General features: G+C 38.5%; 1 protein-coding gene across 7 annotated transcripts in view; it reads right to left on the reverse strand.

Moving 5' to 3' along the window:
* The window catches only part of ELAVL4 (ELAV like RNA binding protein 4), a 144190-nt gene that overhangs the window by 91668 nt on the left and 35191 nt on the right, over window positions 1-17331 (reverse strand). For 2 of the 7 annotated variants that reach the window (XM_077333799.1, XM_077333798.1), the window contains exon 1: window positions 6690-6822. The exons of 2 other annotated variants lie outside the window; for them this stretch is intronic. In XM_077333799.1, the coding sequence (XP_077189914.1) occupies window positions 6690-6806 (117 nt within the window). In that variant the 5' untranslated portion in view covers window positions 6807-6822. Of the gene's footprint in view, window positions 1-3663; window positions 3876-4400; window positions 4633-6689; window positions 6823-7133; window positions 7380-17331 lie in introns of those variants that run through there. 3 more of the 7 variants (XM_077333800.1, XM_077333802.1, XM_077333801.1) reach the window with 3 other exon arrangements.

The raw sequence follows: 17331 nt of genomic DNA on the forward strand, positions 1-17331 counted from the left end.
AAACACTTTTCAGGAAGTGTTGAGGAAGCAAAACTATACTGGCCTTAAAAGGTTGCCTTGACTAGATTATTAATTCTGATTTTATATGAATGGTGTTATCTCTCAAACAACCTTGTCTGTTTCTGAAAAAGGGTCAGTGTGTATAATTTTACTACGCAAAGGGAGAAGGACTACAAATATGCACAGACTCACTTGCATAAGCACAGAGGCAATACAGTCCACTTGCTCTTCATCTACCGCTTACAAAAGGGCAGAAGTGGCAGAAGATAGGCAACTGCATTTCCAAAAGGTATAGCTAATTTTGCAAAATCTGATCCCATCAGTGATTCAGGCCTGCATAGCATTTCTTAAAACTGTTCTTTCCCCCAAACCCTAATGACATTGGGGGGAAAAATACTGCATTGCAGTATTTACCAGTGTATAAGTGGGTACCCAGTAAAATGACCCCAAGTCAAATCAGTATATATTTAAAGTTAGTACATATAGTAAACACCACGCACAAGGGAACTAACATGTACCATTCTCTATATATTTTGACTATATATTAAATACTTCCATCTATAAGTGCTCATAAGTCATGCCCATTATGAAACTTACAGAACTATTTTATGAAAAACAAGGTATCACTATATACTTTATGAGTAATCATCATGTGCAACCTAGAACCATAACCTCTCTTCAAGGTTATGCAAGGGTAGGACACATTGCATATAAGAAGCAGGTTCTAATAAAATAATTCCTAGCACATTCTAGGTACTGGAAAGTCTGAAGACCATTCATTACCCATGGACACTCATGTGAAATAAAAAAATGAATGAAAAAATAAAAGAAAAATGACCAGCAACAATATCCTAAGGTTCCTGAACAATGAGAATCTTCCATTTAAACTCAAACTTTTAAAGCAAAGAACTAGTCCCCATGTTTTAAGAGCAAGATATAATCAAATCAGTTGAATTTTGACCACCCTTTTGTTGCAATTTTTTAAAATGACATTTTGGTGATCCTTTTACCAATGGCTAAAAGAAGTAAAATGAAGGAAACGAAAGGAAGGTTGGGCAGCCAGCAGGAACAGTACCTCCTTGAATATGCTGACCTTTCAGTTACTTAAATCACATCAATACTAAGAATTATGTTTAAAAGGATGCTTTCAATTTAACACCTCCTAAATAGGAGTTATTCATCTTTTTAAATTTGGCAAAATGTAAATCTCTAAATTAAACAATGCGTACTGGTTGCTTGCTTTAGCTTGCTAATAAAATGTTCATTTATAGCAATTATCTTAAATGATTCACAAAGTTTTCTTCTAAAGTCTGAGATTCTATTCATAATTTTTATATACTGAAATAACCCTACATGTATGAGCTAACAGTAAATTGTTAGATATAGACAGCAACAATGTAACAGATTCATCCATTGGGATATGTGAGTTAGAAAAATAAATCAGGTACTGATTAATATTCAAACTACAAAAAAAATGTATAAAGTAATTAAATTAAAGACAAACTGGCAAAACTACCAAAATCTTCCAAGAAAACAATGGGGCTGTATACTGACTCTATTCAGAGGTGGGAGTGGAATGGGAGGCACTTGATAGTTCAGATGCAGGATGAAGCTTACAGTTATATTATAAAGGTAGAACATTAGCAAAACATTTTGTATATCATATACAGGAATCTACACAACTTAATTTTCCTATGTTACACAGAAAGGCAATTGCTACTATCCAGAAGAACACAGAAAAATCAGTTAAAATGTCTTTTTTTAAAGCCTTCTGTTTTAAGCCTTCTGTTAATACTATTTCTATTCCAAATGATCGACCCATATTTTAATCATGCACAATGGACAAGAATATAATAGTTGTTAAGCAAAAGAGATGTGTTGTGCTTCTCTTATATGGGACATATATCTGATATGCAATCATTTTTAGCCCTTCTTTCATTATATTTTTATCACTTGTCAAAATATGTTTTCTAGTGCTTTACAGACCCATCACTGTATTTTAATAGATCTTGCTATTCTATGTAAATTTTTATACACAGGAACATATGGTAAATGGTAAATGGTAAATAAATATCCAAGTTTGTACTTAGCAGCCCCTAGTTCGTATACTGAAACAAACACCGCTTTAGAAAAGATGGATGGATACAGATTTACTAGGATACAGATTTACGACACTGTATGAATTATAGTTAGATAAGAAAAGGAGTACAGTTTCATGATTTTTGGAAAATGCTGGTCCATACATGAAATGCATGGGTGTACTTCTTTGAGCGTTATTCTGCCACAGAATCACTGCATTTGACAAATACAAACCCAACAGTACTTAATACACAAAAAATCTATGACAGCAAGTTTGTGTACAGTTCCCATTTGATGGAATATTGTAAGAGACAATCAGTTTTAGTCAGCATCATGAATCTCTATAATGTACTAATACTCCAAATTATTATACTTTTACACACATGCAATTATACATCTGTAATAAAATGGTTAAAGAGCCCCTACCCATCCTATGCAGAAAAGAAACAGATGCCCTTTAAAATATCCCCCAAATCACTGTAAGATTAAACCAGAAGTGTAATTAACACTTATGTATAAAGAATAATTAAAGTTGTGACTGCCACAAAGAAGAGCAAAGATAATTGAGGTAGCCACAGAATTTTTTTCTACACTGTTTGCAGTATTCCCACATGACTGCCACCTGCTCCCCCACTCAGCTTCCCCTATGCTCGTTTCCCCGGCAACCTTTCATTGGCTTTTCCTCCCAGCTATCGCTTTCAGTTCGGCTGCTCAGTCTAATCTTATTTGTTTTACACCCATCAAAACAAGCAGCTAGACAAAGAAAATCCTATAAGAATAGGGAAAAGACCATAGCTTTGTTCCCCAGTTTATAATAAGTATCCAAAGAGAGGGGGGGACGAATGCCGGCAAAATGTTTAATTGAAACAAAAGTAGGAAGAATGAGGTGAATATTAATGCCCTTTCCCCTCTCTCTGCACCCCCCTCCATGAATTGCTCTGTTCTTCAAGATTCAAAAGTCTGCGTCTGATCTTGCCATTTTGCACAATCTATATGAGAAGCATAAAAAGCAGATACAGAGGTGGGGGAGGGGAGGGGACCAAGTCATGTAGTTTCTGATTTTTCTGCCAGAAGAATACTCTAAAAATAGAAATACTACTATCACATTGATGGATTTAACTCCCTTCTGCATAAAAGAATAGGGAAAAGAAAGCACCCTTGTTCCACAACAGCATTAAGATTCCAAGGAAACAGTACATACAGTCATTAGATTTCTATTCAACTTAGCACTTGTGTAGTACAAATGAAGATTAAAAGGCATCATGTGCTAGGCATATAGTACAAAGGCACCGTGACTGTCAGCGGAGATAATCTAAATGAATGATCAGTGGATAAAGCACTCAGTGCTATGACACTTGTCTTCTATACACACACACACATATATATATGTGTGTGTGTGTGTGTGTGTGTGTGTGTATGCATATGTTGTCCATATACATCACATACACAGGTGCCCTCATTAGAAATAAAAACGACCAGTAATTTTATTTATGGCTCACAATCTGCCATCCTAAGCAAGCATAATTCACAAGGCATTCAAGCCATATGAAACATATAAGCAGCTTCTTGCCACCGTTCACTTACCATTTTCAAGCCATTCCACTCCATCTGTGATCACAAAGATGGACCCTTATAGCCCCTCACAGTGTCAAAAGCAAAAAGAACGTTATGTAAAAGCTGACATTCCTTCTTACAGAACTCCTGCCCAACGATGCAACAAATCGGCATATACTAGGCGCTGGTACACATACAAGCCGCCTCCTCTTTTTATGAGGTCATGACAGGAAACTCTTTGAAATACAATATGCAGCATTTACCGAAGCTCCTATAAATCACTCTCTAAAAAAACTACCATGCCTACTGCGCAATACACCAAACCAAAAAGTATCAGTCCCAAGGCACTGGCTTATTTTATTTTTTCAAAGATTCCATTTTGCATATGTGTTGCCCGCATGTGAATGTGAAGAAATTAACCATGCCAACCCGCTCCTTCAGTATTTCTGTTCGCCACACACAGCCCCGCATTAGAAAGCAGCCTTTTCCGTATTCCAAGACAGAAATTATAAGGATCTTATAAAATGGCACACTACATCCTTTTATTAAAAGCTTGTCAAGAATTAAATACAAGAGAAACAGAGATCAAAGAAGGAAGAGACATGAGGGGATAAAGACATTTAACAAGCGAGCCAGCGGGGAGCAAACTAAACTCATGTGACAACACAGACTGATCAAAATGCAGATTAGGGGAAAGCTATATGTTCTATACACAGACTAGGAAAGACTGCTGCAACAAACAGATTTTAAAAACTACTAATACCTACCATAACCATTCTTAATGGCAAATAATGGTTCTTGCAAGGCTTCAATTCCTCTAAAGATTTGATATGGTTCAGGGAATTAAATGTTTTATTGTATCTTTTTAAAAAATCCACAAAATACACAGTGTAGATATATGATGCAGCGAAAGAAAAAAGAAAAAAGCACTGTGTTGAAGCCCCCTGATTTTAGACTGTAGATAACAACTGAATAGAGCCTTGATGAAATTGGCTAACAGCTTCTCCTTTTTACATCCATTTATGGGACCATCTGTCAGCTGAAAGAAAGATCCGATTGGCTAGGGAAACTAAAGGAGGCGTTGCAACATCAGGTGCTATTGAAATTAGCTACTGCCAGATTGACAATGTTAATTATTTGGTGACCTCTACAACAACAGAGACCAGATTTCTGAACTGCTGCTTGTGTCTAGTAATTAAGGGGCAGTTTAAGAACAGCACACATGCATGGATGGATTTTTACTCACAACTCTTTACCTCCCCCCCTTACTTATTAACACATAGAGAGCCATAAGGGCAGTTTCAGGCCACACCTAAGAGTTTACAACACTATGATATCTAAGTGTTACACCTCGGTCAAGCTTCCACTACCACAGTCTTTCATCTCGTTCATATATCACTGTGAACTACAGCCTATTTGAACCACCTTATCTTTCTTGACAGTTACTTCCCAGAGAAATACATATTTAATGTTCTGCCCCTAGGCTATAAAACATATGACAAAAATATTTTAATGTGCATTTTAACTGTATTGATTCATATATGCAACAGGTTTTAAACTGTGGATAATTTTCCAAATTCTCTTAAAAACAGGATTTTTGGATATGTTAAATGCATTTTTAAATTCCTAATCAATGTAACAATGTTTCCAATATCACCTTAACCAGCATTTTAACGGAGAAAATTAAAATATTTTTCATGAATACTATTTCACTTCTATTCTGGTTTAAAACATTTTGCTATTTTTAGCACAGCTGCAGCCAGTTACAGCCGTATTGCAAACTTTCAACACTTCAGCTATTACCTGAAAAGGATTGTATTGTTTCTTTTTTTAAATAATCAGAAAAGTTTTGTTAAGCATGTGTATATTAGAATATTTCTGTCAAGTGACCTTCTCTTTAAACTATGAGAAAGTACCACTAGTGATAAATTTAATAGTTTACCTATATAAATGTATGCTTTCCTTGATATGTACATTACTAAACATATATTTCCACTCCTTTGTAACTGAATTTATTTGCAAGGTCCTAACACATTAAAATATCACTGTAAAATAACAGACTATGATATATGCTTATTTTATATTTCATTGAAAAACATGTCACACTCATACCTATAATCAAATTACCATTATGCTAAACAGGCAGAGATGCTAATTTTAGAAGAAATAAAGCCAGACCACTGATAAATTTTAAATTTAGTGCAGCACTAGTATGAACTGTCCAGCTTGTCACAAGTTTCCTGTTTTCATTTACATTCTATGGTTCTTTAATTCAAACTGATGAAGATTAAAAAAACAATTTCAAAGGGAAAAAATCATTGTAGTTCAAGGGTAAATTTAACAACAACATTATATGTACCCCAACAGTAACATAATATGTGCACTGAAAAAAACTTTTTATACTGTTTATTTTGAATTATTATTTCATTGATAGTTAACAAAAATGAAACACAATGAAGAGATCTTCTTTCCATCATTTTCTCTGTCTCAGCATACTTCATTAGCCACTGAATAAGGATTGTGGACATCAGAAAGACTCAGCTCTTTGTCTAAAAACAACTGTAGATATCAAGTCCTAAATAAATTAGAGTATCTTGCCAATTTGAAAATATCTGATTTGTTTCTGTTGTGCACAAACACCCAAAATTATACAAGCAGAATCTTAAAGATAATAATTTTGTTTTTAAAAAGGAAGAAAAAGATAAGGCAAAGAAAAAGCACCAGAGAATTGAATAAATGTCCACAGAGGCCTCTCTCTCTAAAGACAAAGGCAGAATTCTATTGTTGAAAAAAGTCAGTCTTATTAACATATTTCCAATAGCACCATTCATCTTTCAGAGTAAAGGACTGGCCACTACATCACCAGGAGTGACACAAACTGTAAAGCATCAAAATTTTCAATAAAGTCTCTTAGCCATCAGCCGGGAACTGTCCAAGTAAAAGTGCAATTTTCATGCATTCCCTCTATCGCTCCTTCCCCTCAAAAACTTAATGTACTGTTATTCCATTTCCAAATGAAACCACAGAACTGCCTTTCCCTCCCTTTTCTTCCTTACCATAAATGAGCTGTTTCTTGACTCATTAATGACAGTTTCCCTTAAAAGAAGTGATCTCATAGCACTGTGTCCCTCTCCACCATGCATACATCCCAAAGGTTGCGGGTATCTTAGCATCAGGAACCGGCAGCAAGCTCTCTCATACAGAGCCCAGATGGACTATACCAGAAGCCAATTCAGCGTTAATAACTACCTACTCTGTGCAGTTAAGAAGCCTTACGTGGCATAATGTCCTAGGCAACAGCAGCTGATTAAAAGCACAAGTAAAAGACAATCCTGTTACACAAAATGATTGATTGGGGCCCCCTAAATAACACAGTAAGAGGATTTATACTTTCCCTCTCTTAAATTTCTCAGTTTGAAAATTAAATTTTTCTAAGCATATGGAGAAAGAAGAAGAAGAAGAAGAAAGAATACTGCCCAGAAGATGTGACAAAATGTTACCTCATTATTTAACAATGCGGCACTAAGCGTCCTGGTGATTTCAAACATCTTGCCACAGATTTTGTTAAAAAAAAAAAAAAAAAAAAGAATCCTTCGCAAGTCCAGTTCTCTCTACAAAGGGAATGTCAAATTTCTTCCATACAACATTTGCTCCTTGGAGTTAGCACATTAAACCATCTAGCTGCATTTTCCTTGTTAGCACACAGAGCAGACTCACTTCTGTAACATGTACGGTTCTCTTTGCTAGAATAGCCTGCTGCCCTAAACATGGCTGTTACTTAAAACTATTCTTTAAAGTAACAGTTCACTCACTAACCACCAGGTGGGCAGTGTGGAATGAATCAAAAGGAACATCTTGAGATCATCTGAATAGCTTGTAGCTGTGATTCCCTATACACATAAAATATGACATTTTAAGAGGCAAAGACACAATTAGCATTCTTTTTCCTCTTGCCTTGTCAACAGAATATACGTTAAAAAAACAAAAATGGATCATAAGCCTAACAGGAAAAAATACTGAAGGATTTTAAACACTTCCTTGCAGTCATTTCTTTCCCCCTCTAAGAAAACATGCCAACATAAATGAAAAAAAAATGGGTGGGGGACGTCAGTCATTTTTCTATCTATTGTTTCAACATCACAAATAACCAAACAACTACAGGTTATCTGGATATTTAGACAAAGCCCAGACCACAACTGGTAATGATCACAAGTTGAGGCCCACAAGGCATCGCTAGAGGTAGGAATCATTTGGAAAAGCCACCTCCCACAATTTCCCTCTCCAGGATTTTCTAACTTCTTAGGGGTTTGATCAGGCTAAATCCCCCTCCCCCAGCTTTCTTTAATTACCTCTCAATGATTTATGTGGAACTGGAGTCTATGCGGTACTCATTGAACCTGGTTGTTGGTTTTTCCTTTTCCTTTTTAGAAATTTACAAAGATGTAGTTTTTGTATACCTAAGAAGAACCTTTGAATACCAGCATAAGGAGGCAGCTTCAGCAGGTCAACCTCTATGGTGTGTTATTAGATGTCCAGAGGAATTCATTGGTCACTGTGTGAGACAAAATGGAGGACTACAACACAGGTCTGATTTATCAGGGCTCTTTTTATGTTCTTATGTAGAGACGTTCACCAGAGCTGCAGTTGCCCTATAGTCTATCTTTTGTCATCTGCACAAGGCAAGGCTAGACATTTTACTATTAGAATAAGTGATGAAAAAATTAAGGCTTCAAACTTCTTTTTGCAACACTAACAAGCTCTTGCTAGGGTTAACTCTGTGACTACCACAGATAGCTCTTTCACTAAATCTAAAAAAACTAGACAGCTAAATTGACTAGAGGATCACTGGAACCGAATCAACTTTTCCACTGTCAAAACAAGTGGGCCCGGTTTGAAAGGGCTATGCTGGGCAAGATGGACACCAAGAAAAAAATTGCAGTGTGGAAGGGTATCAGGTGAGATGGAGCAGAAAAACTGGTAGAATCCGACCTGATATGAAATTAAGAATCAAATAAAAAGAATTCCACAGTCATTTTCTGTTTCAGGTCTTCTGTGTTCAAATAGAAACAAAAATTCTCTGTATTTTAAAATCGTAGCTGAGAAATTAACTATTCAGCAACTGTAAAGTTCTTTTCAGAATAAGGAAAATGTGCTCAAGCCTCTATAGGGTAGAACATTGAATATTAATATTTATTAAAATTAAAACCCAAGGCTTCAAGTATAGCCTCATTAAAATCCATGTGTATATTCATACTAATGCCTCCACTGAGCAGATGCATTTCAGCATGGCCGCCTTTATCAATGGTTAGGCATAAATAGAACAGCACACATAAGATACAGGAAAAGAAATATTAAATATTCAGTAGGCTTCTTTACACACAATATAAAATGTTTAATATTCAGGACACTAAGGACCTTAATATGTGTCAAAAAGCCAGATAAAATTGTTTGAGGCCTCTTTATGTTTCTAAAGCAGGCCCTGGTCCAGATGAGCACTTCCAGTGTCCATTGAGTGTCCTATAGCAGTGGTCCCCAACCTTTTTATCACCAGGGACTGGTCAATGCTTGACAATTTTACTGAGGTCCGGGGGGGTAGTCTTTTACTGAGGGGTGTCACCACCACCTGAGCCCCTGCTCCGCTTGCTTTCTCACCGGCGCCCCTGACTTCCCACCGCCCGCTGGGGGACACTGGCAGCAGCAGCTACACAGTGCCACACCGAGGGGGGAGCCCCAGCCATGGCAGACACCGGAGAGCACCAAAGGTGAGCCAGCAGCAGAGTGGCAGGGCAGCCCCCGAGGCAGCAGCCAGGGAGGAGGACAAGGAGGAGCCGTGGCCCGGTACCGACTGATCCACGGACCAGTACTGGGTTGGGACAGCTGTCCTATAGGAACCAACCTTTCTCCAAGGTTGGTATTAAGGGTTTTTTTCATAACTTGTCCTCTTTCCCTGCCTCACTGACTCCTTTTGGTTCATTTTGCTTTCCTCCCCTCCTTCCCTGAAGCTAATCTTCCTGTCATTTCTATTTTTTCACCCAACACTACATCTTGTGTTTCAAAATGAAACTATGGAAGCTATTTAGAATTATTACTCTTGACAATACTGATTCTCCCTATGCAATCCACAATGGCTGCTAAGATGCCATAAATAATCTTGGCATTTACAAACTTTTAGTTTATCTTTTCCTTTTTAAAATGTCTGAAGATTTTTTCCTTACAAACCTGGGGATTGTCCACTTTTTTTTAAATTTAAAGAGTATCCCTCCTATTGTACATACCGGCACTGTAAGAGACATTTAAAAAATCTGCACACTGCAGCCAAGTTCATAAGACATACAGGACAAAACTGAAAAAAGTGACTTCTCCAACTGATAAAATAAAATAGCACTAGGAGCAAAGTGATTCAAGAAATCTACCAGACAAAATTTTTAAATTTCTAACTATTAAATATTTTTGCTAAACTGTGGCATTTCCATTTGACTTTAAGTTAGTAACTTTAAGTATTAGAAAGGTTGCCATTTGGAGGAGGGCAGGATGCTGTTCCCATTGGCTGCAGAGGAAAGGACACGCAGTAATGGGTTTAAACTACAAGTACAACGATATAGGCTTGATATCAGGTAAAAAATTTTCACAGTCAGAGTAGTTCAGCAGTGGAATAGGCTGCCTAAGGAGGTGGTGAGCCCCCCCTCACTGGCAGTCTTCAAGCAAAGGTTGGATACACACTTTTCTTGGATACTTTAGGATGCTTTGGGCTGATCCTGCGTTGAGCAGGGAGTTGGACTAGATGGCCTGTATGGCCCCTTCCAACTCTATGATTCTATAACTATACTTCTAAGTACCTAACAAAAATAGGGTTGTGCGATTCGGCCTCTTCAGCGCCCGTTCCCACCGGGTGCAGCCAGTGCCGCGTCGCGGGGTGGGCAGTGCGGGCAGCGGTGTGAAAGCAGGCGAAACCACGCAGGCGCAGAATTCCGCGCCTGCATGGTTGCTCCCGCTGTCACGCCGCTGCCGGCACCGCCCTCCTCCCCCGCAGCGTGGCGCTGGCTGCGCCCAGAGGGAACGGCCACCAAAGCAGCCGAATCGCACAAGCCTAAACAAGAATTTACAATTTCTCCCTACCATGCAGAGGTATGAACTTGTTTGCATATTATGAAACCCCTCAATGAGGCTGCAGTCACACTGAAAGGCCATTGCCACCAAAAGCTCACATCCACAATCAATTACCACCAGAGTTTCAACTAACAAGCAAAACTGACAAAAAAACAAAAGCCCATGACCAAAGAACTAGTTGGTCTGTCCAAATTAGTAGATGGGATTCAATCTCCTTTTTGATTCAGTTCTTCTCCTCTGCTTTCCCCCCTCGAGTTCCCTTCTTCCTTTGAGTACCTGCTTCTCATTGCCTATTCTACCCAGGAAATACAGAGGTCAGTGCCTACTTCAGCTTCAATTTGGCTTGTCTGTTCAGCTCATAAACATTAATTTCTAAGTAACATTTAAAAGCACAATCATCATTGTTATAAATAAAATATTCATGACTTCTTGGATTGGCAGACATCGTATAGTCTGGAATATAGTGCTGGAAATTTCAAGCCTTCAGGTTTTAAAGAGAAATGTTTTATAATATACTTAAAGAAAAGGGATATAGTGTGGACAAGGAGACATAAAACACATTTTGAAAACATGGGGCTTCTTTTCGGGGTAAATACAGCAAATCACTATCAAACCTCTGATATACCATCTGCCAAGACACAGAAAAATGCAATGAACCTTTAACATGAAATATTCTCATTTGCAAACTATATAGAAGAACAAGAGTCAGTTTTATGCCCTGCTTTTCATTACCTGAAGGAGATTCAAAGTGGCTTACAATTGCCCTCTCTTCCTCTCCCCACAACAGACACCCTGTGAGATAGGGGAGGCTGAGAAAGCTCTGATGGAACTATTCTGTGAGAACAGCTCTAGCAGGATTACATTCCAAGGTCACCCAGCTGGCTCTCTTGGTGTGGCACCAGAGTCCTCATATACAAGGACTCAAAATTCTAAATTGGAGGATATGATTATTTCTCAAGACCAATTAAAATGTTATAAATATCTTAACACTAGGGCTATAACAAGTGGCTATTCCTTACTCTGCTCCTTTAAAAGCTCCAGTGATTATATTGCTAATTTCTATTAAAGTAATGCAATAATTTATATTTTTCTTTAGATTACCTTTTTAAAAATAATTTCAAACACTAAGTAAATGATTTTGAAAACTGAATTATTAGCCACTTCTTTGCCTACAACTGCAATCAGTATAATTACAGATTAGCCTTTACCTGGAGAGCCAGGAGAGCCTGATCTCATCAGAAGCTAAGTAAGCTCACACCTTGAATAAATCTTTGTTGGTCTTAAAGGTACTACTGGACTCTGATTCTTTTGTTCCAATGTTGTTATAGTTGCAATAATATGAAGAGATATAATATGATTAATATGAAGGGATATATATTTGCAGTGGAACCATCCATACAGTAACACCTTCTTCTTCCACAATGTTCATGTCGCTACAAAGCCACAGCACTGGACTAAGAACATGATTGGAATCTATAGAATTCCACCTTTCCATGAAACGATAGCCCCCATGCTGTATACTTTTCAATGGGTTTTCACTTTTGGTTAAAACTCATCTATTTCTATCCTAAATCTTGCAATATCTATTGACATGTATCAACACATCTAGTTGCAGCCAACTCCTGGTGACCTAATTTGAACTCTGGCTTGTCTAAGGACCCTGGTGTTTTCAAGGCAAGAGATGAGCAGAAGTGGCTTGCTATAAAGCCCCCAAGACTCATCTAAAGGGGGCCACTGCCGCAGCGGGGGAGGAACGCTGACAGGGACCTGGCTGGTGGGAGAAAACTCCCAGCCATGGCATTCTCTGGACAAGGTGTGTGTTGGCATGGCAACAGGGAGCATGGCTGAGCTAGCCGTCAGTTAAACGGATGGCCTGACATTGTTCAGCCTCTTTTCCCCTTCAGGGTGCCCAGAGGGGTCACTCCATGTTGCCTCCCCCCTTTTTCAACCTGCCATTATGTCCAGGTTTTGGGGATGGATAGCCAATGCAACCCAATGAGGGGAAGGCTGCAGTGGGCTGCCTTGTGGTAGGGTGACAAGATGGTAAGATTCTCTTCCCATGCTTGCCATGCTCATTGTTGAATAAAGTCTGTGGCCAAATATTTTACGCCAAATTATGGTTGTCAGTGTCCTCATTAGGCGGTCAATAATCCCCTGCAAAGCAATGCCTTCATCTACCCAGCAACACCAGTCTTCTTTGGTGATCTTCAATTCAAGTACTAACTGTGACCAACCCTGCTTAGTTTCCTAGTTAAGACAAGATCAGGCTAGTCAGGGTTATTCAAGCTACTAAGATGTATATGTGCTATGGAAATCTCTCCCAGTGCAATTTGTCAGTCAAACATTTATGCACCTTGGCATAAGATAAGAAACAGTGTAATGGTCTTGGGTATAGAAAGTTATAAAAGTTTGCTAATTTTTAAAATAAGAGTGTATATCTTTGAAGGAGCTTTCTGCTTACTTAAGACAACTGATGTATATTCTATTTTAGAAAAACTACACTACATTTTAGAAAAACTAGAAACTAAATGAACAAGCAGCATAGAAAACCTATATTAGCACAAGCTATTAACTTCCAGTTGAACATTTCTACTGCTGAAATTGATTCATGTTGTTTTTTTGCTCCCATTTTTTGTAATTTTGCTCCCATTTAACAGGAATTCTTCAGGACTTCATTGACAGAGACAGACTCTGATCAAAGCTGAGGGAAACTAACATCTGTTTGGCCATTTATGCACTGGAGGTTTCATGCTGTGCTGCAGGCTGGAGTTTTAGTCATGGCAGGTTGCCCCACCTCTTCCTGCATCCATCTGGGAGAGCATTTGGCCTGCTGCACCTCATCTGCCCCCGATTTGTGCTCCTGCGCAAGAGCTGGGGCGGTGAAGTTCCCAGTGCATAAACAGTCTTTCTGATGCATGAACTGCACTCAGGCACCCACACAAAAATTAGGGTAGGTGTTTTAGGCTCTCTAAGTAATAAAATTGCAGTAAGGAAAGGGGTAAAGCAGGGGTATGTATTAGCTCCTGCTTTTCAATATTTATATCAATTATATAGTTCAAAGACTATCAGGCCCAGAATTCATATCCCCTTCTGTCGGTCAGCAAAAGGTTTCTATTCTGCTTTATGGAGATGACATGGTCCTGGTTTCCCTTACAAGAGTTGGTCTGAAAAAGCTACTTAATAACTTGGGTACTTATTGTAAGGAAGAGTCCCTTTCCATCAACTACACAAAAACAAAAGTTATGGTTTTTGGGAAAAGACCTAAAATTTTTATTTGGAGTATACACAATATTCCTATAGAACACTGCAGTACATTTAAATATCTGTCAAAGGCAGACAGACTCTCAACTAGGCTTCTGGATTAATAGAAAGCTTTATTGGAAGTAGTTCTGAACACTCTAACGTCTGAAGTCGAATCTAATCAATACATGGAAAGCAAGCAGTTATCAATGCATTCTTCTCGCCCAATGTCCCCTCTTTCCCAGGGTGGAATGACCCCCCGCTGCCAGGTGCCATCCTGGGCTTCCTGCCAGACCATCTCTGGCTCCAGCCGTCCTTGGTGAAATCGGAAACCTTCTTTGTAGATAACAAAGTACAGAGCAACATTTGCAAGAAAGTGTCACAACAGGAGAGAATACACACTGCAGTGTGAAATAGCTCAGGGTTATAAAAATGGTTACAAAGGTTCTGCAAACATACAGATCAAACCAACATGGAGTCCCTCTGGTCAATCTCAAATCATGGCAGAGATCAGAGGGCTGGATCCTGACAATATCTTGGAATCACTTACTGTGAGACCCTAAACTGGAATGCCCACCTTGAAACTATAAAGGCCTCTGGTCTAAAAATCATTGGAGCCATTCTGAGATTGTATTACACCAGGGGAGGGTTTCTAGTTGATCCAACTCTAAAGCTCTTTGTAGCCAAGGTCATTCCTCACCTACTATATGGCATCGACATCTGGGGCTGGAAAGAACAAATAATCAATAGCTTGGAGCCCATTCAGAACTTTTTCTTCAGACGTATCCTGGCTGTTCCAAAAGGGTCTCCTGCAGCCCTGATGAGAGCAGAGCTTGGTTTTCCCTCACTCAAAGCCCGTGCCCACTTAACTATTCTGAAATCTTGGAAGAAAGACATCACAACTAAATTAGATTCTTTAAGCTATCAAAGTTTTAAGCTCCTATTGAGCAAAGACGGGACTCGGTCTGATTTTTTTAGCTTCATTCTTTCACACTATACCATACCAGATGACTTACTGCATACATCATCCACTATTTCTGATGTATGTGATTGGGTGCTCAAAGCTGACTCACTGATTGATCACTCTTCCAGGTATCACAATCAGCCCCATGGTATAAAACAATTTTAAAAGATCATTCTAGAGCATCATATTTAGTAAATATAACAACGCATAATCGTAGAATGGCCCTAACATCTTTGCGGTTTGAAATGATGCCATCAGTCATGCTCTCTGGGCGATATCTCCGAATACCCACAGACCAACGCCTGTGTATATGTGGAAATCCATCTGTGGAGGACCTGCCCCACTATGTTTTGGCTTGTCCCCTGTACTCCGAACCCAGGGGCAAATTCCTTGCTAAGTTATTACCAAACTCACACCCTATTTCTGATTTTGTTATTTGATATCTGTTATCAGATGTGGACCCCTATAATCTCATATAAGGTGGCACTTTTAGCTCTGGCTGCCAGGAAGATAAGATCCGGGCCAAAGCATTTTTACAGGAGCCTCCACCTTGATACACCATTTTATCCCTCTTATTGTAATTCAGTAGTCCATTTTTACAATTTTATGTAAGCAAAATTGGAGAAATATTGTTTTATTTGTATTTGTACCATATTGTTTTAATTGTGCTTTGTAATGGCCTTTGGCTATATACAATAAATGTTATTGTATCGTAAAAGTATCACTGTATCACCTTTGTTACCTATGTCTATGGACATCCTGTTCTCAGATAAATTTTAATTTTACTTCTGACAGGGAACAAGTAGGAATCTATAAGCTCATTTAATAAACTGGAAATGCTCTATTTTTAGATTTTTTTAAAGACACCAAACAGTAATGTTTAATAGTTACAAATAAAAATAAAATTGTACTTATTAAATTATCATATTTTGTGAAGGGAACTCTTACAGTATTAGTATTCTATTGGGTTTCATGGATTTTAGAAAATGAACTCAAATAATTTCTACCGCTATATATATATTCTTTCTGAACTTAATCTTGATCCAAAGTACTGAGTAAGCATAATCATGGACAAAATAACAGGCTTGCTTCTACTGAAAATAAACATTTATATACACGAAAATAGTCCACAGTCTGCATGGTTTATCATACCAGCAGTGATATGGGGAACTGTGAATCTTCAGGAGACTGATACTACCCAGCAGAATTGTTCAAACAGCAAAGGAGCCCCATAGCTTCCTTATGGTGAGCATCTTATTCTGAAAAGAACTGAGATTAGAAATGGGAATATATTGTTTGCCAAATCTCCATTAACTGTGAATAATACCAACAATTACTAAATAGGATCAGGAATGTAATTCCGAAGGGGAAACAGATGAATGGGTTTGCCAATCCTCTTATTCTAGAACAGCTCCTATGCTGTTCAAAGCCACACTGACAGATAACCAAATAACAGGTAGAGCTTCCTCTCTATCTATCTATCTATCTATCTATCTATCTATCTATCTATCTATCTATCTATCTATCTATCTATCTATCTATCTATCTATCTATCTATCTATCTATCTATCTATCTATCTATCTATCTATCTATCTATCTATCTATCTATCTATCTATCTATCTATCTATCTATCTATCTATCTATCTATCTATTATATTTGTATTCTGCCCTCCCCAGAGGTTCAGGGAGGTTTACATAAAACGTAGAAAACAATGCAAGAAACAACCCATAACATATAGATAACCATAACATTAATATTATTAACTGATAATTGTAACAATGGTAACAGTACAACAGGTCCAGAGCAGAATGCATTGATGGATTTCTGGGAGGGAGGGAGCAGAGGCCTTGCAGATGTTGTTTGTTATGCCTAGTCTTAACCAAATGCCTGGCAGAAGAGCTTCCTTTTGCAGGCCCTGCAGAACTGTTCTAGCTCAGTCAGAGCCTTGATCTCCTCTGGGAGCTCATTCCCCCAGGTGGGTGCCAGGACAGAGAATGCTCTGGTCCTGGTTGAGGCCAGGTGAGCTTCTTTAGAAGAAGAAGAAGAGTTGGTTCTTATATGCCACTTTTCTCTACCCAAAGGAGTCTCGAAGTGGCTTACAGTCACCTTTCCTTTCCTCACAACAGACACCCTGTGAGGTGGGTAAGGCCAGGGATCAGTAGCTGGTTGTTGTTGGTGAAACATAGAGTTTAGGGGCAGGAAGGCACATTGATCCCTCAGGTACACTGGGCCCTTTAAGGCGTATGGCCTTAAAGGTTGTTATTATTAGATTTATTTCCCGCCACTCCCAAGTTGGCTCGTGGCGGGCTACATGTCATAAAACCCCCGCTAAAACCCTCCAGTTAAAATATTATCCCCAACATGATGGAAAACCCCTCACCACC

Source organism: Paroedura picta, chromosome 4 (assembly GCF_049243985.1).
Source record: "Paroedura picta isolate Pp20150507F chromosome 4, Ppicta_v3.0, whole genome shotgun sequence".
Lineage (NCBI taxonomy): Eukaryota > Metazoa > Chordata > Lepidosauria > Squamata > Gekkonidae > Paroedura > Paroedura picta.